The sequence below is a fragment of the Engystomops pustulosus genome, chromosome 1, assembly GCF_040894005.1.
Source record: "Engystomops pustulosus chromosome 1, aEngPut4.maternal, whole genome shotgun sequence".
In the NCBI taxonomy this organism is placed as follows: Eukaryota; Metazoa; Chordata; class Amphibia; order Anura; family Leptodactylidae; genus Engystomops; species Engystomops pustulosus.
In genome coordinates this window covers 151,382,405-151,407,615 of record NC_092411.1, presented here as the reverse complement: position 1 = coordinate 151,407,615, position 25,211 = coordinate 151,382,405, and the positions used below count along the sequence as shown (strand labels likewise).

At 42.4% G+C, this 25,211-nt stretch overlaps 1 protein-coding gene across 1 annotated transcript; it reads right to left on the bottom strand.

Moving 5' to 3' along the window:
* Positions 1 to 1,082: 1,082 nt before the first annotated feature.
* On the bottom strand, positions 1,083 to 18,563 carry BSG (basigin (Ok blood group)). The gene is made up of 9 exons (XM_072111009.1): positions 18,423 to 18,563; positions 8,346 to 8,693; positions 7,439 to 7,595; positions 6,228 to 6,316; positions 5,509 to 5,648; positions 4,067 to 4,343; positions 3,581 to 3,605; positions 3,431 to 3,492; positions 1,083 to 1,620 (listed from the first exon to the last, which is right to left on the bottom strand). Exons 1-8 carry the CDS (start codon positions 18,490 to 18,492, stop codon positions 3,438 to 3,440), a joined length of 1,161 nt encoding a protein of 386 aa, XP_071967110.1. The 5' UTR covers positions 18,493 to 18,563; the 3' UTR covers positions 1,083 to 1,620; positions 3,431 to 3,437.
* Positions 18,564 to 25,211: the final 6,648 nt, after the last annotated feature.

The following is a 25,211-nucleotide window of genomic DNA, read 5'->3' as shown; positions in this document are numbered from 1 at the left end:
CACTGACAAAACACAGTGCCCACCCAGAGATGACCCTGGTTATGATTGTTTATTTAAGGTAAGGCCCATATTAGACCATTTTAGTGCCAAGTTCGCCCAGCCATATAGGCCCGTGAAACATGGTTATAGACGAGTCCCTGGTACATTTTAAAGGGAGACTTCAATTCCACCAGTAACTGCCCAGTAAGAGGGCAAGGTATGACGTGAAGATGTATAAGCTGTGCGAAAGTACATCAGGATAGACCTACAAGTTCAGGGTATATGAAGGGAGGGACTCCACTATAGTGCCCCCAGAATGTCCCCCCCTTCCTGGGTGTTACAGGGAAGATAGTGTGGGATTTGGTGCACCTGAACAATTGAGGCACTTGAACAGGTTAGTGCTGGTGTCACTTCCAGAAATACTGCAGCATTGTATGCATACATTCATATAGCACTATATAATTCCTGTGTTATATTGATGTGCAGGCCAGAGGGAAACTTTACTGGAATTTCAAGAGGTGGTTATAAAGTATTTTCTTTTTGGAGACCAGGAAAGAGGGGTTGGGGAGGAGAACAGGACCTGGGCACAAAAAGACATGATGGATATTTTTTTACTATGCACTATCCATTAAGATTGTTATTTGGGGTCCACCTGTGGAGTTAAAATACTAACTTTACCACTAGATTAGTTCATGGAGGGGTGTAGTTTCCAAAATAGGGTCGTTCTTTCTACTGGACTGGTCCCTATTGGCATCTATAAATGCTTAATTATGCCAAATATATTGTATTACATTTGGGCCAGCGTTGCAGAGGTTAAAATGCTCACACAACCCTAGATACATTCTTTAAGGGGTGCCCTTTCCAAAATGGTCACTTCATATCCAGACATTTGTTAGGTTATGTGGCCAACATCTTCATAGTCTGTGAAAGGTCCCAGGACAAGTTCTTGGCCCGCCCACCGCGTGGGGTGGAGGATATGGCCCGCCAAAAGTGGAGGATAAAGCCAGCATGCCGCCACCCCCTTCCCCCTGTGTGGAGTATATAGCCAGCCAGCATGTTTATCCTACTAAGAAACCTATGGGTAATACCAATTAAAGAACATATTAAAAGGTGGGACATCTTTATTGGTGTGGTTTCACTTCAGACACAATTTACAATCCAGTGTCAAACTTTGAAAAACACAGATACATCAGGCTGTGGACCACATGATACCATTTTCTTCATTCTCCTTTCCCATGTAAATGGAAAAATAAAGTCCTTCCAACAGACAAGCACATTTACAAAAAGTATAAAGCACAGAAGAAAATCATAGGTCAGGATAAAATAAACATACAATTGGAATTGATAAGGCTTATCCTACTGAATCTGACATATACTGGCTGCTCATAGTACAGCAGCTGCATCTCTAAAACAAGTGGCTCCAATCAGCAGAACTAGAACCACATGTACATCCCGCAAAAAATATGGTTTCTGTTTAAAGCAAAAAAAAAAAAAAAACCCACACATTTCTACACGTTATATTAAAAAATTATAAGAATCAGGATTGGTTGTTGTGGTGTAGAATATAGAAGAGACAGGGAATTCTTCATTCTGAGTGTGAAATACCAGAACTTGTTCAATATAGTTTTATCTTCCATCCATCTACAAAGAACAAAACAAAATTCACGCTAGTGAAAACAGTCATTGACACGTATACAGAGTTATGTTAACCACTTCCAGCAGAGCTCCCAACATCATAGCAGTATGAATTCACCAAACATTTATACATATTAAAGTCATTTTTGAACCAATTGCAGGTTTTTAAATTGTATTAACCCCTCAACAACTTTGGCCTTTTGTTGTAGCACGTTTATTTTTCACTGCACAAATTAAAAATGTAACTATTTTTCCACGTACAGAGCTTTGTGTGGCATGGTTTTCTGTTTCACAAATTGTACTTTGCAATTAATATTCCATGTTCTGGGAAGTGGAAAAGTAATTCCAAATGAAATAGGTGAAAAAAACAACATTTTGTAGTGGGCTTTGTTTTTTGCAACTTTCACTGGTGGATAATAAAAGAGGTGTCCTTTATTGTTTGGGTTGGTGCGCTCACAAGGATATCTAATTTGTAAAGGTTTCATTGTGTCTTAATACATTTTAAAACCTTCTGTATGAAAATAAATTTTAGTTTTGCTTTCTGACACTTCAGTGTACAGAGCTGTGGAAGGAGAGATGAGATTACTTTTTCACTGCAAACATTTTGGGGACTATATGACCTTTGATACTGTTACAGATATTACTCAATGACAGGTCCTGGAATCTTTTTAAAGCAACGGATCATCACGGCAACTGAAAAGGAACCCGTCACCAGGGACCTCATTTTCAATAAAGACATGTTGCAGAAGCCCACGACACCTGCAGTGCAAAAATGACTGCCTTTTCTAAGCATTTGCATTGCAGTATAATTGTGTGTTCTAACTAACCTTGCACCCTGATAAAATCCTGGGGTAGTCACAGGGGTTGGGCTTTGGTTTGGATGCATTTCAAAAAACAACGTGACTTGTCTGTTACCCACTCCTCATATCTTAGCCCCCACATTTGTGCTCATGTACAGCTCCTCCTGCCCCCACTGATGTCAGCTCACCAGGCTGTGACCTCTGAAGGAGCAGGAGGGAGGAGCCTTACAAAAGCACAAAGGTGTGGGCCAAGATCTGAGGCATGAGTAACAGACAAGTCAAATTTTTTTTTTTTTTTTTAATGAAACACCTGTGACTACCCCAGGATTTGTGCAAGGTAAGTTAGAAGACTATTTTGTAATGCAAATGCTTATAGAAGGCAGAGTCGCATTTTTGCACTGCAGCTGTGATGGGCTTCTGCAACCCGTCTTAAGTGAAAATTAGGTCCCTGGTGACAGGTTCCCTTGAAGCACCGATGAAGTCATGGAAAGCGACGACAAGAGCCAATATGTCAGCACCTATGAGTTTTAACTGCCACTAGTAGCTTTGTCAGCGGCAAAGTATTTACACCTGCAATCGGTGCCACGTATTACCGTGAGAGTTAGCTGTAATATACACAGCTTGAATGGAGATGGATCAGCTTGTGAGCCCTCTTCATTCTCCCTTAATATACTTGGACGCACCAATATGTCACTAGTTGTTACGGGGTTAGGTTGTTGTGTTATGCCACAGGATCTCCTTATTCATATCACAATAGGCAATACTGTATTGGGGCATTTCATTAACAATTGTTGTTTTAACTCAGCATTGCCTAGCGGGCACAGGTGCCACAGCCATCATGAGAACTAATCACTGTCTAAGGACTACATTTGTCATGGCATGCAAAGGGGGGGGAAGAGGATGCACCCAATCCCTAGTTGCAGATGTGTGGCTGTATCATAATGTAGGTGGTGGACAAAGTCTATGACAGTTTTAAATTGTGCACATCTTCCTGCAGTCATTGTAAGAAACCTTACCTATGGCTCAGCTTGAATTTCTTTGCCGCACAGTCTCATGGTTTGCTGCAGCATTGCTTTTCCTAAAAAAAAGAGGCCATTAGAAACTAACAAAAGAAACAAAACAACCTCTTCATGCTTTAACAAACATGCATAGAGCAAAGTACTTACAGAGGTGCAGATCCACCATCTTCATCTGTTGGAAGAAAATACATTTTGTAAATAAATATTGTAAATCCTTTAACAAGACCAACGTCTTTATGATGCTACAGATGCTACAAAAGAGGGCAGAAACTAGTATGGCATAGTATCCCATAGTCTTGTTCTAGATGCAAAAAGCAAAGCCAAGCAACAAAATCCATTAATTCTTACAAAACGAATTTCCCCTTCCTGTTGCTCAGGAGTAGGAGGGAAGAATTGCTATAAGGATGCAGTGTCAAAAACCTTCCAAACTCAAATTCTTTATCACGTACAAACCCCAACATCTAAGTAAACAACACTGCAAGTCTACTAACATGAATCTGGTCTTTCATTTTAAGAAAGGGAGAGGGGGTGTATTACACAATGCAATAAAAAAATGCATTGTTGGCTGTAGCTGCATTTAAGCAGATGCATAGCGCAAGCCATTGCCCAAGAATGGATGTTTATTAGCCTTACCTTCAGGTGCCTCATCAGGCTTTCTCCTCTTCTCATAGATAAAGATTATTGTGACCAGAATGATCACCTCAGCCACAATACCAAGGAATGGCCAAAGTGCAGCAAGGCGGCTGCGCACACGAAGGGCGACTGTAGCACCTGTGGTGCCCAGCACGTTGGATCCATTGCAGATATATTCACCCTGATCCTTCTCAATGTCTAGTTGGTGAATGCGAAGTTCCGTTTTATTTCCAGTGGATTTAATGTAATAACGCTCATCTGTTCCATTCACCAAAGGCTAGAATGGAAGGGGGGGGGGGGGGGGAGAAAATTAGTAAAAATATATACAACATAAGATATCTGCATAGATTAATACCCTCCTGGAAACCAATTCAGGAACCAAAATATCATAGCACCAGGTTACTTGCCTATTGCGCTTCAAAAATTAGCTTGCTGGCAATAATAAAGCCTCCAGCAGCTGAGTGTTTATTCTCTACGAGTAGAGAGGCAGCCAGCACCCAGTCACCTGAAACGCGCTTTTAAATCCAAGAACAATAGGGTGGGGACCTCCTTTTCTCAGCTCCATCCTGTCTATGGGGTTTCTAGGTGGGGAAGTTCCAAGCACAGCAGAGAGAAGAAACTGGACCAAGAGCAACACTTCATCAAGCAGCCAAAAGAATCTTGACAAAGGCTAACTGATACATGAAGGAACTTCCTACTGAGCACCAAAACACGCCCTAAACACAGCCTAACAACTTTCCACTGCAATACAGAAATAGACAGAGGCTGTACAAACAAGAAACATTGATGGAATTTTTCTGTCCACTAGCAGGTTGGAAAATTGAGGCCTAAATACGAAAACACTACACATAGAATTTATCTTTGTTACCAGGGTCAAAGTGCAAGCCATATTTGGGGACACTTTGTTAATGGGAGAAGATTGCAGATTAAAGGTTTAATCCTTGCCACACATTAGGACTTCACCCTCAACCAACAGTTATGAACAAGTGCGAATTCAAAAGTGTATCAAGGCTGCAGCAGATGACCATTTTAAGTGTTTGATCAGAAGTGTAATAACATTGGTCAGGACTGAATATCGAAAGCTCCACTAGGAACACTGATTTCTTATAGTAGCTGTACATTTAGACCAGCGGTAACCCTGCAAGCATCAGAACCCAGCCGAAATCCGTGCAGTTTTGCTGCAGCTGGGGGATTGCAAAGCAAAGAGATTCCTGCATCATTATCTGTGCATAAATCCCATACACTACAAAGCTACTGTACTACACTGCAGAAATTCCACATGTTACATGTGCAGTTTTCCCAAGGAGTTTTTGCTCTTAGGTTTTATTTATTGTTTGTCTGGTTTATTTAAAAATATAAAGGCACAAAACCGATAAATATCTGAAACCCTTCTACTGTATATAAAAACTTACTAGAAAAAAAATAAAAAATAATGTTCAAACCTGGATACTGCCATCCTCAGATGACCTGTACCACATCCATTGTTCCACGAAAGGGTAGGAGTTGCTCTTGCAGGTCATAACGCCTGTGTCTCCCTCATTGCCATGCTCTGTCTTCTTGTAAGCCAAAACACTGGGTGGAACTAAAAAAAATTCACAATGTGTTGATTAGTTAAAAGATTAAACTAGTAAGGTGATTTAGGAGTTTACTTTAAGTCTCAGCTTAAAAACCAACATCTTACTAGGAACTGTAGCTAAAGTGCAGTCACTGATCAAAGCTTTGGTGAAATGGAGTAGAGCCATAAAACAAACTAAACAGTCAAGGAACAAGATCTCCAGAAAATAAAGTAACTACTGCTGATAGTGGCTATACTGCATACAAGTCTCTGACTAGAGCACTGCAATCAGAAGTCATTTAATACACATTCATTATGCAGGTTGCCTTGCCCCGGCAGGAACATGTCAGATAACGCTGGATAATCAATGTATACAAGTTTTGCCAATTAAAGGAAAACCCTATAGTGGAATAATCATTTACAAACCAAAAACCAAAAACAACAACTGCCTCCCAAGTGTAAGAACATGACTTTATCATATCATACCTTTACCCTTCACCGTTTGTGGGAACTTTACAACAAGCCATGTTCACTGCCATAACATGTAGCCATTTATGCTTTAATTATACCCAGAATAAAACTATAGAGGAATATATAATACTGTACCTGTGACATTAATCACTCCAATAAGGTCAGGAACAGTCAGGAACTTGCAAGTATATTGTCCAGAGCTCTCAACATTCACTTCAGTAATGCTAAAACAGATAGGCCATTATTAAAACTGCTGTGCAAGAGGGATGGAAGACAAAACACTGATTGTTTTATTCTGCTCATGCAGGACATACAGGAATTCAGGTCACAGGAAAGAATTCTAATGCAGTTTATCCATGGATAGTTGAGTGGCACGTCTGCTCCCGGGAAAGTGAAGCAGCCACCACCTCTGAAAGTGAAGTTGATGCAAGCAGTTGCTGACTGCACAGATACAAAGACAGCAACATCCTCGTATAACTTTCGGTTAAAGGAAATCTACCATGAAAATCCATCGGGAAAACCCAGGGACAACTACTTATAGATCCAGGCACGGTGACAGTGCTAATCATCTTATATTATCCACGGCCTCCTTCCTTCTAAAACCATAATTTTAAGATGACTAATGAGCCTGAAGGGCTACTGTAGGTGTTATTAGAGTGGTAGCTTCACTGGCCGTTACACTGTGCAGGAGAACTTCCCTCACCAACAACCCTCCCTAGTGTGCCAAAACTTCCTCTGCTGCTGTAAGATGACATCAGACAGAGGGGGAAGTTCTGTGTAGACAGGGAAGGGTGAGACATTAAAACTGAAGCATCAGCTAAGTGGGGCTCAGGTAATGCCACCCAGAGCCGTTCACGGTCTGGGTGGCCAAGCACACAGACATACTGGTGTGTGCCGCTTTAGCAGGATCAGCTCTTTTAGCTTCTTATGCCCTGGTTTTTACGAAAAAAGGCTTTTAAAATTATGCAAATGAGCCCGAGGTGCTCCAGGCTCCTTTTACTTCTGTGGTGCCTGGAGCCCCTCAGGCTCATTTACATAATTTTAAAAGCCTTTTTTTGTAAAAAAAAACCAGGGCATAAGCTGCTAAAAGAAGAGCAGATCCTGCCAGAGGGGGCACACACACCAGTATGTCTGTGTGCTTGGTTTACAATCCTTGGTCTGGTGATAGATGTCCTTTCATGCTGTGGATCCAGGGTTTTTGATGCTTGCAGAATGGATGCAGAATTCCCACTGATGAATCCTGAAGCCATTCGGCTACACTTGCAGTTACCCTTAGGCCCTTTCACAGATGCTGTGCCCACATGACAAGCATTTCAGAGGAAGCATTGCATACATCAGATGCTTACTTGTATGTTGTAATATGAGAGCCATCTTTGTCTTCATGCACAAGTTTGTGCCCCTTAAACCACTGGTGACCAGCAATTTGAAAAGAATGATCTGTCAAATTGCACTTCAGTATTTCTCCATCGGGTCCATCAGGGGAGCTTGTTATAATGCGGGGATCTGTGGACAAAAATCATTACATTATGTATGTCACATGGAAGTATGTGCTGCCAATGTTGGTTCCCAGGCAGGAATAATTGTATTGTTCTAAGGTATAAAAATAAAGTTGAATTTGCCAGAACGTCTACAGTTGAACAAAAATGCAGCTTGTCTACAAAAGACCCCCACAGAGATGCTCAACTCTTAAATCTCAAAACCAATTCAGCAGCATTAAAAACACCACTTTGAGGAACTGGGAAGAAAAGCAGGAAGCAGGATAAGGTTGTGCTCCAAAGCCAGAACAAATCCGGGACAAAATACTATCTAGGGAGAAAGCATAGCAGCATCGAAGGTCAGGTTTCAATAAGTGGGATATCTGGTAGGATTGCCGACAGGATCATACGGATGTTTCCAGATTACGGGAAGATGGCAGGGGTTTTTGCGGTGTTTAATACTCTGGATTAGCCCTCTTAATCTGGCATAACTACCAATTCTCCCCATACATATAAAAAAAGTTGTCTTTTAAGGGGAAGGATTCAGGTCCAGTAGAGGAATTTCAACTGTACAGGTCCAGCTAAGCCTGGAATGGGAGGAATAGGACGGGAAGAACCTCACATTGTGTGAGTAGCGCCTAGGAGCAGAGGATTGGGGAAACCAGACATTTCAAGGAGTCATCTAATTCAGGACTACAACACCAAGTGGAATTATTTGGCTAGGAGGGAGTGGGTCTTCAAAACATCACAGGGATTCTTAATCCGATTTCCAACTCACGGTCAAGGACAATAACATTGGCCTGTGTTCGAATCCACTTGATGCGAGGACTCTTTGTCAAATGATTACGGTCTGGATCGTTGCTGGCACGGCACTCATACGTCCCAGAATCTTCTGGGTTGAGGTTGAAGAGATAGAGTGTACTCGCAGCATGGAAGACGTATGTTGCATTCATCTGTACACGGTCTTCTCGTGCCCCATCCCACAGCTGAGAGAAGCTTTCATTGCTATAGTCTGCCTCAAACCACCACTGTATCTCTGGCATTGGGCGGCCGATGGCCTCACAGTGTAGTGCCACCGAATCTCCTGTCAGTCTGATTTCCGAGAGTGGAGACTTAATAAACCCAGCTGTGGGGTAGGAGTAAAAAGGTTAACCACAACAACTAAACCAAATATGCAAATACAGCACAGCCACATTTGCATAGAAAAAAGAACATAATAGTACTTCATAGCCAGAAAATCCTGCTAAATAGTTGACAGAGAAATAAACCCAGCTAATATTACTGAGATTATTGTTCTTATGAGCAATGATCTTCATAAACTGTGTAGATGTGGCTTAAAACGCACAATATAAAAGTGATTCTACAGTGCGAAATTGGTCCTACTTGTTTTAGGATTGCAGGGAAAAAAAGAAAAAAAAAACGCTTCACCTCAAGCTCTGGAGACCGCTGCTTTGCAAAGTTATTTTACATGACTCAGCAATACTACATTGGCTATATCTAACACTTACAACCAGCAATTTAGAAAAGTAATGATGCATTAACATGCAGAAAATCTCTGCATCTAAATTCTAGCTGTGAGGTGCCGGCTCTTGCTGCGATTACAAAGACACAAAATGGATTGTGCTCTTAGTACATAACCTATAACCTCCAAGAACAAGTTTAATGGCACTGCCAGGCTATCACCATCCACCAAACTTATAACACCGATGGATGTGGTATACTTCCAGATGATAAACTGAATATATTTTTATTCTACAATGAGCTGCAAATTTCAGAGCCGGTCCAAATCCTGCCTGTGTTTGTGGCTTGGATAGTCTTTTCTACTGTCATAAATGCGAGTGGAGCTCACACATACACCACAATGCCATCATGTAGGTTTATGCGGAAGCGGCTGTAGAACTAAATATACAGCATAACAGATGCAGCAGAGCTCAGTATCACTGCCCTTTACCACCATCTGGCTGACATTTGGGTAAGTTATGTGCAAATGAAGGTGGTACAGACAGCAGTCAGCTGTTGACCTTTGACAGGTACAATATATAGATCACACAAATACACTGAACCTAGAGACAATTTTGAATAAAAGGGCAATCAACACAATTTGCAAGAAAATGACGACAAAAAAAAAAAATTTATATATAAGTAAAGACCTGAAAAAGGTCTCATCTAAAAAGGAGCTTTCACCAGCTCACAATGAACACTGTATTCTGTAAGGACTGCTTCCAAGATTCATGGACACCGAGTTTTCTTTCTATCCCCCAAGGTTGCAAAGATATCAGTCCAGGTATCTGACCATTGTAATTCCCTCTGCACTGCTCTGGCACCACCTCTGACAGTAGTGTGTAATGATAATCTCCTCTGACTGTCCAATCAGCAGCAGACAGTGTCAGAAAATTGCAAGGGGAGATCGCGCTATGCTCAGTGTACACATATACAAATAATGTAAACTAGGTGTATACACAAGTTAACACAAAGTAAATAGAGCCAGAGAAATCTCCCATCTCCAATCAGTGGCACTCAGCATATAGCAGCGGTGGCGAAACTATGGCACGCGTGCCAGAGAGGGCACGCAGAGCCCTCACTGCTGGCACGCGCCCCATCCTCCCAACCACTGCCAGGTGCGGACAACCACTGTCCACAACTGGTTGTCATGGCTGTTAGCAGTATCGGAGCTGCACTCCGATACTGCTAACAGCCATTACAGAGCAGGGCGCTGACACTGCCTACTCTGTCACTCTGATCACAGCAGCGCACAGGACGGTAAGCGTCCCAGCGTAATGTCATTACGCTGCCAGCGCTGGGCACCTTACTCCGTGTGCGCTGCAGTGATCAGCCAGAGGAACATGGAGTCTGAGGGGAGTTTATTTTTTTAATTAGGGGCATCCACGAGGCATAATAGATCAGCAGGAAGGTGGATTTCCTGCCGCTCCCATAAAACGCCGCCTGCAACCTCCCCAAAACTTGCGGCACAAACTGTGCCCGCTACCACAAGCCCCCCACCCCCCCGAATACCAGCCCGTTCTGTGCGCTATCGCACCCCCCCCCCCTGCGAACTCTGCCCACTACTGCAATTCTCCCGCCCGAACTCCGGCCATCCTCACTACCCTACACCCCCCCCCCCCCGCTCACCTCCGGTCACTGACCCCATCACCCCATTCCCTAGAACTCCTGCCTCATAACCCCACTGCCTCGAACTCCAGATGCTGCATTACACACCCCCCCAGCCTTAACTCTGCCCATCTACCCTATTTTTTTGCTTAACGAGCCGTTTTCATTGCTAGCATTTTGAGTGACCTTTTGTTAACTTTTTATTACTCTTTTATGTGATGTAAAATGGTGTAAAAGTGGCGTTTCAGTGTGTATAGGACTGCTGGAATCCGAGCTCAGACAGTCCTGTGTAAACTGATTCTAAACTAAACCGTCAGTTTTCTGGTTAAATTGCCGTACTGGCACTTTGCGATAAGTAATTAGGTTTTGGGATGCAGTTTGGGCATTGTCTCTAAAAGGTTTGCCATCACTGGCATATAGTGTTAACTCTCTGGATGCAGTCACACAAGCCCAATCACCACTAAAGCCATGGGAAATATGCTGCGACCCTTTTCTAGTGGTAACCTCTGAACACTTCAGTTATGTGCTCTTCAAGGCAGACGCTGCTTTATATAAACTATAACCACACAGAACAGTATAATGAGTATGTGCTGAACCAGGATAATGACAAACCTCTATTCTGACCGTAAGTAAAGAAACTGCAAGAAAACAGGAGGGATCACAAACCTCTCCCTACTACAAGCACAGTAATTATAGCTAGCACCTTTTACACACAAAAAACTGCTAACACCATGTTCCTATTGTGATTGGATGCAACAGTCACACGACTCATCTCAAAGTCACCTTCACCCTGCACTGAGCAGCTACTACCCAGCAAGTTAATCTGTGTCATCACCACCTCCAGTACTGAGGCACAGTACCAGTGCTGTACAATACACCCAAATCCTATTCCATATAGACACCACCACACAGGCTGCAGGAGTACTGCATTTAACCCTCCAAGTCACTGAATTAAAACACCATGAGCTTCTGACAGGCACAAGGAGTGGGGAGGGTCAGAAAATTAAGCAGAGATCTACCAACAGCACGTGTAAAGAAGCAGTCAAAACCAGAAATTCAGGCTATCAACAGGTGAAATAACTGAATATTCCAAGTAGAGACTCTGATCCATACTCCTATTAGGACATCTGGAAATGACGTGCTCGTTCAAGGGAACATTCTAAGGAAGACTATGGGCTACAATTAATATGTGCTCTTGATCCTAGAACAGCCTTCGATTCTCATTATCAGGAATATCTTACACTGACTTGCTGGCTCTTTAAAACCACATCAGTTATAAGGCATTGATATAATTGCATGTCAAGAACGTTAAGCATTTAGCAAATCAATAATGCAAGCGCTAATATCCGGTCACTCTTGGGGCCTGATAAGATTATGCTCCATTATTCACACATTAACAAAAGTCCAAGTTTTTGTAGATAAAGCATACCAAGGCCTTCACAGCAAACACGTTATACTGCAAAATAAGGCAACTTAAATATCCCTTTAATCCCTTTAAATGGGACAGTACAGATTGTTGTCCCCAACCATTAGGTTTTGATAATTGTAAAATGTAAAGACCAACATGGGAAAACTGTAGAGGATAAAAAGTGAGATGAGGTGTATTCCCATGTAGCACAGATTTCATACTAAAGCCACCTCCTTGACCACGGCTAGATAAAAGAATAGTGGTTTATCTATAACAAACCTAACCCAGTCGCCCTAATAGGGCGGACAGAAAATCAACATTTTACTGATTAATGCCTCAGTTCAATTTGACAGCCCATTTAACGCATCATGTACTAAAGCTCTAATGACCTTTAAACTCATTTTTACTGGCACTTACACTACCCAGTTAATACTTCACCAGACCTCATAGGTCATCATTTTGCTTAAGTCTTTGTAGCATCTATTGGCAAGCACTTGGAGGGTGGACAAAAAGTAAAATAAACCCCCCTGCTTGGCATTGCCAGTTACACACCAAGTAAACAAGTTTAGGCTGTTTGTGACTCTCCATTCTCTGCCTAAAGCTGAATTTGATTCTTTGCCATTAGAAGGTTAGTCACAAAAACAGGCAGTCAGAGGATTTTACTAAGGGTTATGCCACACATCCTTTTTTGGACTGTTTTAAAGCATGTGTTGTCAGTCAGTTTATAAAACGCATCAGTTTTTGACTGTTTGAAATGCGTTTCCTGCTTAGTACCCGTTTATCTTAATAGATCAACAAGTTCAAAGCAGCCAAATGCATGGTAAACAGTAAAAAATTATGACTGAAAATGCATGCTTTAAAATAGACCAAAAACTGGACGTGCGGCATCACCCTTGGAGGGCAACAGCATGAAACCACCATGGAAAACAAAGAAAGTCTCCTATAGACTCAGCATCGATATCTGTAATTAGGTTTACAGTAGAACGGTCAAAGGACTTGCATTGCAAGAGGTTACCTATTCCCAGTGGGAAATTCCTGTAAAGACACATATTAGGCCAGGATTACAAAATTTCAGATCACACAGACCAGTGATGGCAATGCTTACTGGTATAGGAGGTCGGCTTGTGTTGAGCATACAAGACAAGTCCTCATTAATACTGGCATCTCCTGCCAGGAAAGCAAGAGAGGGCCTGAGGGGTGAAGACGTGTACTTACTGCTCAGCAACTCCCATGCCCCAAACGCCTTTACATAGAGCCAGCACAGTGCAGCAAGAAGTAGTAGCAGTACTGTGGTCTTTAGTGCGTCTAGGGTGCTGGTTACTAGTGCGGCCTCAGTGACATTTAGCAGTACGACAATGCACCCCTTTAGACAAATAAGCTTGTATTAATGAATGCTAAGGTCCTGGACAATTAGAGATAACATGACCCTCCATCTGTGGCCATTTTATGCACAGAAAATGGCAGCTGATGAGGTCAAATGCATTTCTCAAGCAGGGGCTTTACTTCACGCATGCAGCTATGCAGAAATTAAAATATGTTTATTGGTAAATTACCCAATACCCCCCCAAATTACAGAAATATTGAAATGGCAATACCATTACAAACAGCACATTGAAGGCATCTAGAAAGGCTGATGTGGGCCTTTGTGAATACAAGTTTGACACCCCTGGTGTTCAGTTACAAGGCCAACAGCTGGGCATCAGTTCGGAGAATCCATAAGGATGATGCCACACCTGGCTTTTTGGTCCATTTTTAAGCCTGCGTTTAAGCAACATTTACCACGCATTTGGCTATTTACAACCTGTTTATCAAGATAATTAGGAAAAACTGACAAAAATCCTCAAAAACTGATGTGTTAAAACGGACTAAAAATGCATGCTTAAAAAACAGACCAAACAAACCATGTATGGCATCACCCTAAGTTCTGAGATGAACCCTGATCAAATGATCTAAACTAAAGCGCTGTAGCCAGAAAATCAGAACACTGGTAATAAAATTACACTGGAAACACTTTGTACTCAAGACATTCATTACGCAAGAGGACCTACAAAAAACACTCTTGTTACTGGGCAGGGAAAAAAGGGAGGAACACCAGAATTGGGACATTGTTCTCTGCATACACCTGTAGCAAATATGCTCAGGATATTTATACAACACACAGAAACCCCCCCCCAGGCTGCGGTTTGTAAACAAACGGAAGAATATAGCTATAAAAAAATGCACTGGAAAACAAAAGCAACATCTGCATAGTACCATTAGTGTTTTGTACATTATGCTTAACCCCTTAAGGACACAGGGTTTTTCAGCTCATTTCTCGCTCTCCAACTTCAAGAATCCATAACTTTTTCATTTTTACGTGTACAGACCTGTGTGAGGGCTTATTTTGCGCGTAACAAATTTTACTTTCCCGTAATGTTATTTATTTTAACATGCCGTGTACTGCGAAGCTGAAAAAAAATTCCAAATGTGGAAAAATTGAAAAAATTTCTTGTGGGCTCAGTTTTTTCGACTGACTGTGCACTCAAAATAACACCTGTACTTTATTCTTTGGTTCGGTGCGATCGCGGTGATACCAAATTTATATAGGTTTTATTGTGTTTTAATACATTTTCAAAAATTAAACGAATGTGTACAAAAAAGAAAAAATATTTTTTGCCATCTTCTGACGCTAATAACTTTTTCATACTTTGGTGCACGGAGATGTGTGAGGTGTCATTTTTTGCGAAATGAGGCGACGTTTTCATTGCTACCATTTTGAGGTCTGTGCGACATTTTGATCATTTTTTATGTTATGTAAAAAGGTGTAAAAGTCGCATTTCGGACATTTGGGCGCCATTTCCCGTCTTGGAGGTCACCGCCGGCCGTAACCGTTTTTATATTTTGATAGATCGGGCATTTTTGGACGCGGCGATACCTAATATATTTGTGATTTTTACTGTTTATTATGTTTTATATCCATTCTAGGGAAAGGGGGGTGATTTGAATTTTTAATATTTTTTAACTTTTTTTCACCATTTTTTAGACCATCTAGGGTACATTAACCCTAGATAGTCAGATCGCTCCTACCATATACTGCAATACTTCTGTATTGCAATATATGGCATTTTTGCAGCACATTCATTACAATGAGCCACTGGCGGGAGGCGTCGATCGGCTACCATGGTAGCCTCGGGTCTTCGTTTGACCCGAGGCTGAATGGCTTCTGCTTATTCATTACAATGATAGGGTCCGTAGGTTTGTTAAGTTGAATTTGTACAGGCGCCTCTGATAACTGCTATAGCTGTTTATTGTACAGCAACATCCAGAGGTCCTTTTGTAACTAGGGGTCGTATGCAAGTCAGGTGTTCTTAAGTAGGGGACCGCCCGTACATGGTAGGAACGATCTGACCATCTAGGGTCAATGTACTCTAGATGGTCTAAGAAATCGTGAAAAAAAAAAGTTAAAAAATTAGGCATCGCCGCGTGCCAAAATGCCTGATCTATCAAAATATAAAACGGTTATGGCCGGCGGTGACCTCCGAGACGGGAAATGGTGCCCAAATGTCCGAAATGCGACTTACACCTTTTTACATGACATAAAAAATGTAATGAAAAGTGATCGAAATGTCGCATAGTCCTTAAAATGGTAGCAATGAAAAAGTCGGCCCATTTTGCAAAAAATTACACGACCCACAGCTGCGTACCCCAAAGTCTGAAAAAGTTATTAGAAGATGGCAAATTTTTTTTTCTTTTTGTACACATTCGTTTAATTTTTTAAAATGTATTAAAACGCAATTAAACATATATAAACGCACACGCGTTTTTTCTAAATTTTTCCACATTTGGAATTTTATTTCCGGCTTCCCACTACATGGCAGGGAATAATAACTAACATCACAGGAAAGTATTTACATAATTTTTAAAACTTTTTTTTCTCAAAAACTAGGACATAAGCCAAGAGAACAGCACATCCTGCCAGAGGGGGCACACATCAGAATGTCAGTGTGCTTTGTTCACAATCCTTGATCTGGTGATGGATGTCCTTTAACTTTATGTTAAGGTGTTTTTTTTCATAACACTAAAAAACTGAAAGCTTTTTCATTAAAATGCGAATTTATCGGGTGTCAACCAAAAGAAGGTGACCATATACACACTGTACAGCAAATTTGGTCTGATTAAGGAGAAGATCTAATATGTGACAGTAGATCTGCAACATACCACTAGCAGATTTGGAGAGTTGGCCACTACGGCATACACCACCAGGGTGATTCTTGGGCATCAGTCCAATCACGGATTCCCTGTTTTTTTATGCTGTATATTGTGAGACCATTAAACAAGGAAAAAAGTTGTAAGGGTTTCACAACCCAAAGGGGTGGTCATATTTACCAGGATTGGTATGGGGGTTTCAGTACTGTTAGCATTCTATAGAAACATGGATTGTTTTTTAGAATTGAACATCCTAAGAAAAAGTCTCATATTGACAACCCCTTCCCACCCATATAAAGGGATTTGAACACACCTGTTATTGGTGGCAGTAGTGGTGACACGTTAGTAATAACCCTAGAACTACACAGATAAACAGCTGTGGAGGCTAGAAATGCTTGGAAGCAGCCCATACCACAGAACATTTATCAGCAGGGTTAATAAAGGGTGCAGAGCCGCTGAAGAATGTCCACTATTGAAGAGATTCTGAGCTGGAGTCACATGCCATGTCCCAGGGCAGCCAAACATTTTAAGAGGATTATTTACAGCCCAATAGGCTTACTGTACTCCAAACCTCCTTTCCTAAGAGTACGAGTTAAATTCATTAGAATGACTGTAGTGAGCAACAGTCTTCTAGAAATGCATAATCACGCTATTATAAAAGTAAACGGCAGTGATCTTATAATGTTAATAACATCACATTATACACACTGTATAATCAGACAGTTGTCTATCAGGTACTGTACAGACTGGTTTACAAAAGATTTGCAAGACAGACCACAGAACAACCAATAAGTACTTCTAAAAGCCATTTACACCACAAAGTGGAGACAGTGCTGCCCATCCAGACTTCTGTTTACACCCAACAAGGAATAGCCACTGCCTTGTGGTGGGTGTAAAGCATCTTCCCTGATGAAGCACCATTATCTCTCAGGGCCAATGGTTTTGTATCACAGCAGGTGGCTCCTGAGTCTTGGCTTTGTGTAAACAAGCCTTTAGGGACATGTACACTTTTGGTGACAAAAGTGGAGATAGAAGAAATTAATAGGCACAGAAATCCATATTCTATTACCTGGACCCATATTTAATGAATTAAATAGTTGCTGGTGCTCCATAAACTGAAAAAGGAAAAAATTCCATTAACATTAGACTTGCCTTTAATATTGTTTGGGCAACAATGATTGAGGTTTTTCAAGAAGAAAGCAGAGTTATGCTGTCAGAAAAGTCTGTAGTCAACCACCTTAAATCCTTTTTCATAGGATCACGGATTAAAGCACCAAAACCTGGCAATTTTATTAATCTTATTCATGGTCTCCAACTCCTACTGTCAAAACCTAGTGAACCAACCTAGTGGGGAAAGAGTCAGTTGATAACATTTTTTGCTCAGTATCATATGTTTTGTGCTGTTTGGTTCGAAAACAAATTTATCCGCAGGGATAAAGGAAGTTTCCCACGTAATGTAAATAAAGTCTATTCTTCCCCCCAGGAACGTAGATGGTGATCCCCTAAAAACTTGATTCAGACAGCATTAGAGCTAAATGGCTAAACTTTGGACTACCGTACTTTAAGCTTACTTTCTGTAGCTGGACATCTTAGAATAACACAATAACTGAACCATACAGTCCTGAAAGTGATGACCAACAGCGGAAAGCAGGTCCATGTAGGCCACAGGTTATTCTTTTGTACTGTGTGTCCCAGTGAAGTAAATAGACAATGGGTGTAGAAACATAGCAGAGAAACGCTTGTCACAGGTGAAGTTCTGCTACAATTGCATGCTGTGTGAACACCTGAAAGGGCTCTCTGGAAACCAGATGGAAACGTCTATTCAACACAGATGGATTGTAGTAACCGGTCAATATAAAACTACAGCCTGAAGCCTTAGCTCTGCTTTTCATTCACTGACAATACGGGAGAAAGGGGGATAAGCTTTAGTTACATTGGTGTTAACCCTTTGTACATGGGAGCTGAGGACGCCATGATGAGAAAGTAGACTACTTAAGCCGTGACGTCACCATACCCGGCTCAATGACGTATACAGAGAGGGGTCTGTATACGCCGTACCCCGGTATGGCACTCAGCCACCAGTACCCCGGGGTACGAAGCGCCGCTCCAGTAGCTTAGTCCCCAGACACAGGTCACCCAATGCCCAATGTTTACCTGAACACTCGGCCTGTCTCCCGCTCAGCACCAGCAGCACAGCTGCCACTATGAGCCCGCGCCCGTTCATGTTACAGTGTGCACCGGCAGCCCAGGTCACCGGCGTCTTCTCTCCTCACCGAATGGCAGCCAATGGAGCCGAGCAGCGGGTCACCTGCTTACTTATGTCCGGGGGCGGGGGCTGCGCTACGCACTTCCGCCTCTCTCAGTCTTCTTTCCCTCACGTAGTCCCGTGTAGTGTCGCTTCTGTGACCTCTAATGTGTACATGCACTTAGACGTGAGGATTGTTCCTTTAGGTGGCGCTGCGGCTCTTGTGAAATGGGCCTGGTATTAGCTGCGTGTCTAGAGGAATAACCTCAGTGGTTGTCGGGGTACAGTCAGACCAGGGATAAATAATATCGCCATATAACATACTGGTCTACCCGGTTTACGGAGTAAACAATGTGGTGACTGGTGACTAATGTTGTTTCCTTGAGGTCCAGTGTTCCGGTCTAACCAAGGACAATGGGAGAACATCATGTCTGAAGAAGAGAACTAGTATTCTCGAAAGCTCACCATCAAATATACTCAGTTAGCCTCAAAAAGGTATTGCCTGATTTCTTCACTCTTCTTCTGCTCTCCATGGCTAACACGGTACAAATCTACACTACTAGCAAGGACAATGGGGACATTGATCGAGGCTTGTATGCCAGTTTGTTTTTCAATGCATCCAAAACACAAGTGTTAGGGCACGTTCACATGTTGCGTTTTCATTGCGTTTGAAACGCATTACAGCAGCTCATGAGAGGTAATTTCCCTAATTACATTACTATTTACGTTTGTTAACGTTAACAAAACGCATCGTGTTTACAATGCGTTTTGTAAACGGAAATGTTAACAGTGATGTAATTAGGCAAATCACCTCTTCTCAGCTTTTGTAATGCGTTTCAAATGCAATGAAAACACAGGTCAAAACGCAACGTGTGAACGCGCCCTCAGGGGTCTTGGCCAAAACACATATATGTTTCCAATGAAACCAAACATATGTGTTTTGGGCAAAACCCCTCCCACTTGTATTCTTGCTGCATTTTGTGGTGCGTTTTTTCATTGCGCTTTGTATATTGGGTTTTTGAATGGATTTTGGATAAACTTTCCTAACTTTGTGTTTTCTCCCCTACGTTTTTTTGTGTCTGCGTTTTTGAGGTGCGTTTTTCGATGCGGTAGCGTTTTTGAAAACGCAGGCATTTGTGGTCTGCGTTTTGGAACACATGTGATGACATGCACAAACAAGTTCACTGCGTGAACTTTTAACAAATTCGAAGAGATGCAAATGCCTGCAATTACCGTACATCAAGCACTGTGTTTTTGAAAACACAAACAAACATTGGAAAAACGCATGCATTTTTAATGCGTTCATAATCATATCAAAAATTCCACGTCCTATCAAGGAGCTTAACTGCAAAATTCACAACAGTTATTTAACCCATGAATCACGTTCTAGATGGAATGCATGGATACTGGCCACACCATCACACAGATTTCCTCATCTTGCATGAACCAAGGAGCATCTACACTGGACAAGAGACCAGTGGGCAGAAATGATGGCAACCAAGCATGTTGAAAAATAGCACTATGCATCAGACACTGTTGTCATCAGAAGAGCCTTTAGTGATGATGTGTGGGTCTATTCGTCAATACTGAAGTGCCCTATTGGTACCGCAACAAGCCCATATTACATAGGCTTACATCATTAAAGGGGTTATCCGGGTTTAAAAAATTACCTAGGGCCGGGCTGGGGAGGGCTAGTTAGGCCCCTTCCACACTAGCGTTGTGTTTCACGTCAGGGTGCATTGCGTGAAAAACTGACGTTTTTGGCTGCGTTTTTGTTCCATTTTTCCTTGGAGTAATTAGCGTTTTTGCGTTTTTCACGCGCGTGTTGTTAGCGTTTTTTTTTGCGTTTTCGGCGCATTTTTCACGCGCGAGTCAATGGGAGACTCGAGCATTTTTCAAAGGGACCATGGTTTGGGATTAAAATGTGTTATTTAATTGAAAAATAATGTCTTCTGATAAGTTGCAAACATCTGCGATCTATTCTTCACTGTTCCCCGTGTATATTATCTCCCGACAAGTTAGCAGATGTGAAGAACAGTGAAGAATAGAATAAAAACAGTGAACACAGGATCATTTAAGAGAAAAACACAGTGCAGAACACAGTGCAGAATAGATTACAGATGTTCGGCACATCTGCTTACTTGTCGGGAGATACGCGCGGAACGGTGCGCCCAAAATACCATGTGAAGAACAATATATATGTGTGTGAAGAACAAATTGCAGATGTTTAAATACATCTGCAATGTGTTCTTCACACATATATATTGTTCTTCACATGCTATTTTGTGCGCACCGCTCCGCGCGTATCTCCCGACAAGTAAGCAGATGTGCCGAACATCTGTAATCTATTCTGCACTGTGTTCTGCACTGTGTTTTTCTCTTAAATGATCCTGTGTTCACTGTTTTTATTCTATTCTTCACTGTTCTTCATTGTGTTTTTTTAATTAAATGATCGTTCGCGAGCAGGGGAAATACTGTTATTCTGGTCACCTAGCAACCCTTACGTTTAAAACGCATTGCACTCGCATTGCACTTGCAATGATTGCGAGTGCAATGCGTTCTTGATGCATCTCCGTAGACTTGAATGGGGCGTGAAAAACGCGCGTGACTCGCAAAAGTAGAGCATGCTGCGATTTTGACGCGCGTGAAAACGAACGCAAGCACGCGCGTGAAAAACAACGCTAATGAAGAAAGACCCATTGAATACAATGGGACAGAGTGCAATGCAAGTTCTGCGCGTCAAATGCATGCGCAGAACTCGCGCGTGAAAAACGCCAGTGTGGAAGGGGCTTCAAACATAATAAACATGGACTTACCTCCTCCGGCGCCCCTGATGTCCCGCGCCACGGTCCCTTCGATCCATGCCCCTGTTTGTTTACAGGGGCACGGAAGCCGCGCACAGGGAACTTCCGGTCCGCGATGTGGACGGCTCCTCCCATCCGTCCCTATCTCTCAGCGTTGTAAGCGCTGGGAGATGGTGCGCATGGGAGCATCCGGCCGGCCGGAAGCTCTCTGCGCACTTGTAATGAAACCGGCGCACAGAGAAGACCGGCTGCGGTGCGGGACATCGGCAGCACCAGAGGAGGTAAGTACATGTTTATTGTGTTTAAATAGCCCTCCCCAGCCCGGCCATAAGAAATTTTTTAAACCGGATAACCCCTTTAATGCAGTCATTTTGCCTCTGCATGAACAACATGGGCCTAATTTAATCTCAAAGGTTTATTACAAATAACACATTCTCAAAATATACAGCATTTCACAGATATAAGTCCAACCTGTCTCTATCAGTCCTGGTGTACACAATTTTATTTGACCCTGGGGAGGACTTTTAACCCTTTACCAGCAGGTATTACTACTGCTGTAAGGGGTAAACTTTTGGGGACAGGTCTTCTTTAAATGCCCGACTTTAATGATATAATTTCACTTCAGGATTAACTTTTGACGTTCAAATTTTGCCCACATATCCAAATATATCTCATAACCGATCCGGTTATGTTCGCCCCAGCTCCAGAGGCTATGTTGTGGAACAGGACACCTTATGTGGGTAGGTCTGCCCTGGATTGAGCTAAGTGATTGGTCACTTCTTTGTGACCACTTCTTAGGATACACAGGTACAGAGCTCCCCCAGCACCACAGCCTAGTTTTATATATGGATTTATTTTAACACAGTCAAAATAAGATTCAAATAATATTCAAATATTCACTTGTTTGGATATTTTATTTAGAATTTTTAATAAAAATAAATCCATATACAACTAGGCTTTGGCGTAGGGGTTCTTTTTGTACAATTTTAATTTGGTCACTTTTCCGTTTGACACTGAGACATATCCCACTGCACAGTTTCCACAAACCTCTTACATTGAAAGATCGGTGTGCTTCTTCACAAATTCCCATAAACAGTTTCATTACAGTTGCCTAAATGCTGAGAAATCCTGCCTACCCTGCAGCTGACACCCCAAGTAATCTTTGCCCTGGTTCATGAAAGCCAACATCTGGTGTGTGCAGTATAGTCACATGATTCACAAAGATCGTGCACCCGATATCCTGCATGTGTCGCTTCCCCGCTCAGGTCCGCCGGAGTTCACCTTCTTCCTGATGCATGTACGTGCTTGTCTTGAGACACAAATTGAAAGTTAAATCCTGCCCTCAGTCCGAATCAGTCGTATCGTCCGACAGCCCGCCCTGATTTCTGTCGCATGAAAGCCAGCGCAGCTGCACCACAAAGCGATCGCGTGCAACAAAATCCCCAGTTAAATACCTGTCAAAGTGGTGCAAATCCCGTAAACTGCAAAAAATCCAACGAAAGTGCGATCCGCTGACCATTAGTAAATAAGCCCCACTGTGAGATAAGGAACTCCTGTATAGTAATTTGCAACCTGCTATTTGCTGACAGCAAGGGTGTACAGGTAGTCCCCGGGTTACATACAAGATAGGGTTGAATTTGTATGTAAGTCGGAACTGTATATTTTATCATTGTAATCCCAGCCAGAATTTTTTTAGTCTCTGTGACAATTGGATTTTAAAAATGTTGGGTTGTCATAAGAATCAATATTAACACTAAAGCTTCATTACAGACACCTGTGATAACTGTTACAGCTGATCATTGTAGCCTAGGACTGAAGTACAATAAATTACAAATATCCAGAGGTCCGTTTGTAACTAGGGGTCGTATGTAAGTCGAGTGTTCTTAAGAAGGGGACCGCCTGTATAAGCTTTTCAAGGACACTGGATTTCCTCTATGAACTCTGTAGCAGTACCATATAGAAAGTTATTCACACTGAAAGAGTGGGGAAGGGAGACTTCACCCAGTCCATGAATCACAGAACTACTAGAGACAGGAATAGAAGATAAAATGACCCCCAACAGGGGAGTGGAACCCAACCATCTGCTGACAAAATTAAGGCATTGATTGTGTGTTGCCAGGCAGCCCTTACTGCAAAGATTGATAACATACAGATGGAAATAACTGCCTCTGACATGATTGACAAAATGAGATAACACAGCTAAGGGGTAGAATGCAGATTAAGCAATGTACAGTATTGACACAGCATGTGAGCGCTAACACTATGCAGGGAGTGCAGCAGTTCTTTAAAGGGAACCTACCACCCTGATTCTACCTATAAAGGTAGAAGGCGAGGTAGGTGGATGGATGGGATGTGAGGATAGCCCTTTTTTGGGCTAATCCTCACGTCCCGGGTGTCTTTTAGAAAACTTTATTGCATGTATATGCAAATTTTTTATGCGGCTACTGGGGCGTGGAGTAGCCGGACATGAGGCTACTAGTCGCGGCTACTCCACGCCCCAGTAGCCACGTTACTCCGCCTACCAGGTAATCTTCGGCGCGCAGCTCCTGGTAGCTGCGCGGCCACGGCTCCGGGGGACGGAGCTACTGTGCATGCGCAGAAGGCCAAAGATGCCGAGGGAATCGGACGAGGGTACCTGCGCGCCGAAGATTACCTGGTAGGCGGAGTAACGTGGCTACTGGGGCGTGGAGTAGCCGCGACTAGTAGCCTCATGTCTGGCTACTCCACACCCCAGTAGCCGCATAAACATGCAATAAAGTTTTCTAAAAGACACCCGGGACGTGAGGATTAGCCCAAAAAAGGGCTATCCTCACGTCCCATTCATCCACCTACCACCCCTTCTACCTTTATAGGTAGAATCGGGGTGATAGGTGCCCTTTAAAACACTACAAGCTAGGACAGAGGATGCTAACAACATAGGCAGGATGATATTAATAATGATAAATTATAATTATATTATTATAATATTTGCAGCTTAGGGGTTCCCAGAGGACTGATGGTGCCACACCTGGATTCTTTTACATCACAATTTAATAAAGAAGTTGAGAAGAAGAGAGAGTATTTCAAGGCCAGAACCTCTTTGATAGGAACTTGTTCTGAAATGTGGTGCTGTATCCAACAAGGCTCAGGGTTCAATATACAAAGACAACAAGATTCTTTAAAACAGCAAAAGTGGATTCTAAATGGTCTGGATCTTTGGCTACCTCGCAACAGACTTTGTGTGCTGTTGACTGCATATTATTACTGTTTCTGGAGTCCACTATTAATGCTGTTTAACAAATAGTTTGCAATGATTTGTGGATGTATTACTCAAGCACATTAAATAATTAAAACATTAAAAAATAAACAGATTTGGTATTTTTGGGATAAAACCACTGTACATACTCGCGTATAAGCCAAGGCACCTAATTTTGACACAAAAAATTGGGAAAACCTATTGACTCGAGTATAAGTCTAGGATGGTAAATGCATTGGTTGCAGACTCTCCAGTATATAGCCAGCCAGCACATGCCCTCCAGAAAATAGCCAGCACCTGCCCCCAGTATATAGCCAGCAGCCCTTAGTGTATAACCTGCCCCCAGTATATAGCCAATAGTCCACCTGTATATAGCCAGTGCCTGCCCCCTTGTATCTAGCCAGCAGCCCCCTTGTATGTAGCCAGTGTCTGCCCACTTTTACATAGCCAGCAGCCCCCTGCCCCCAGTATATAGCCAGCAGCCCCCTTGTATGTATCAAGGGGCCGCCTATCCCCAGTTTAAAGCCAGAACTCCCCTTGAATATAGTCAGTGCCTAACCACAGTATATAGCCAGTCCCTGCCCCCAGTATATAGCCAGCAGCCCTCTGCCTAGCCCAAAAATTCCCCCAAAATTCTGTACTCACCTTTCGACGCCCCC

Excerpts from the sequence above, each read along its gene's own strand:
- BSG (XM_072111009.1), bottom strand. The coding sequence starts at position 18,492 with ATGAACGGGCGCGGGCTCATAGTGGCAGCTGTGCTGCTGGTGCTGAGC. Across the intron at positions 6,317-7,438 it reads TCTCATATTACAACATACAA|CATTACTGAAGTGAATGTTG; the intron begins GTAAGCATCTGA and ends TATCTGTTTTAG. Across the intron at positions 5,649-6,227 it reads TGGAGTGATTAATGTCACAG|TTCCACCCAGTGTTTTGGCT; the intron begins GTACAGTATTAT and ends AATTTTTTTTAG.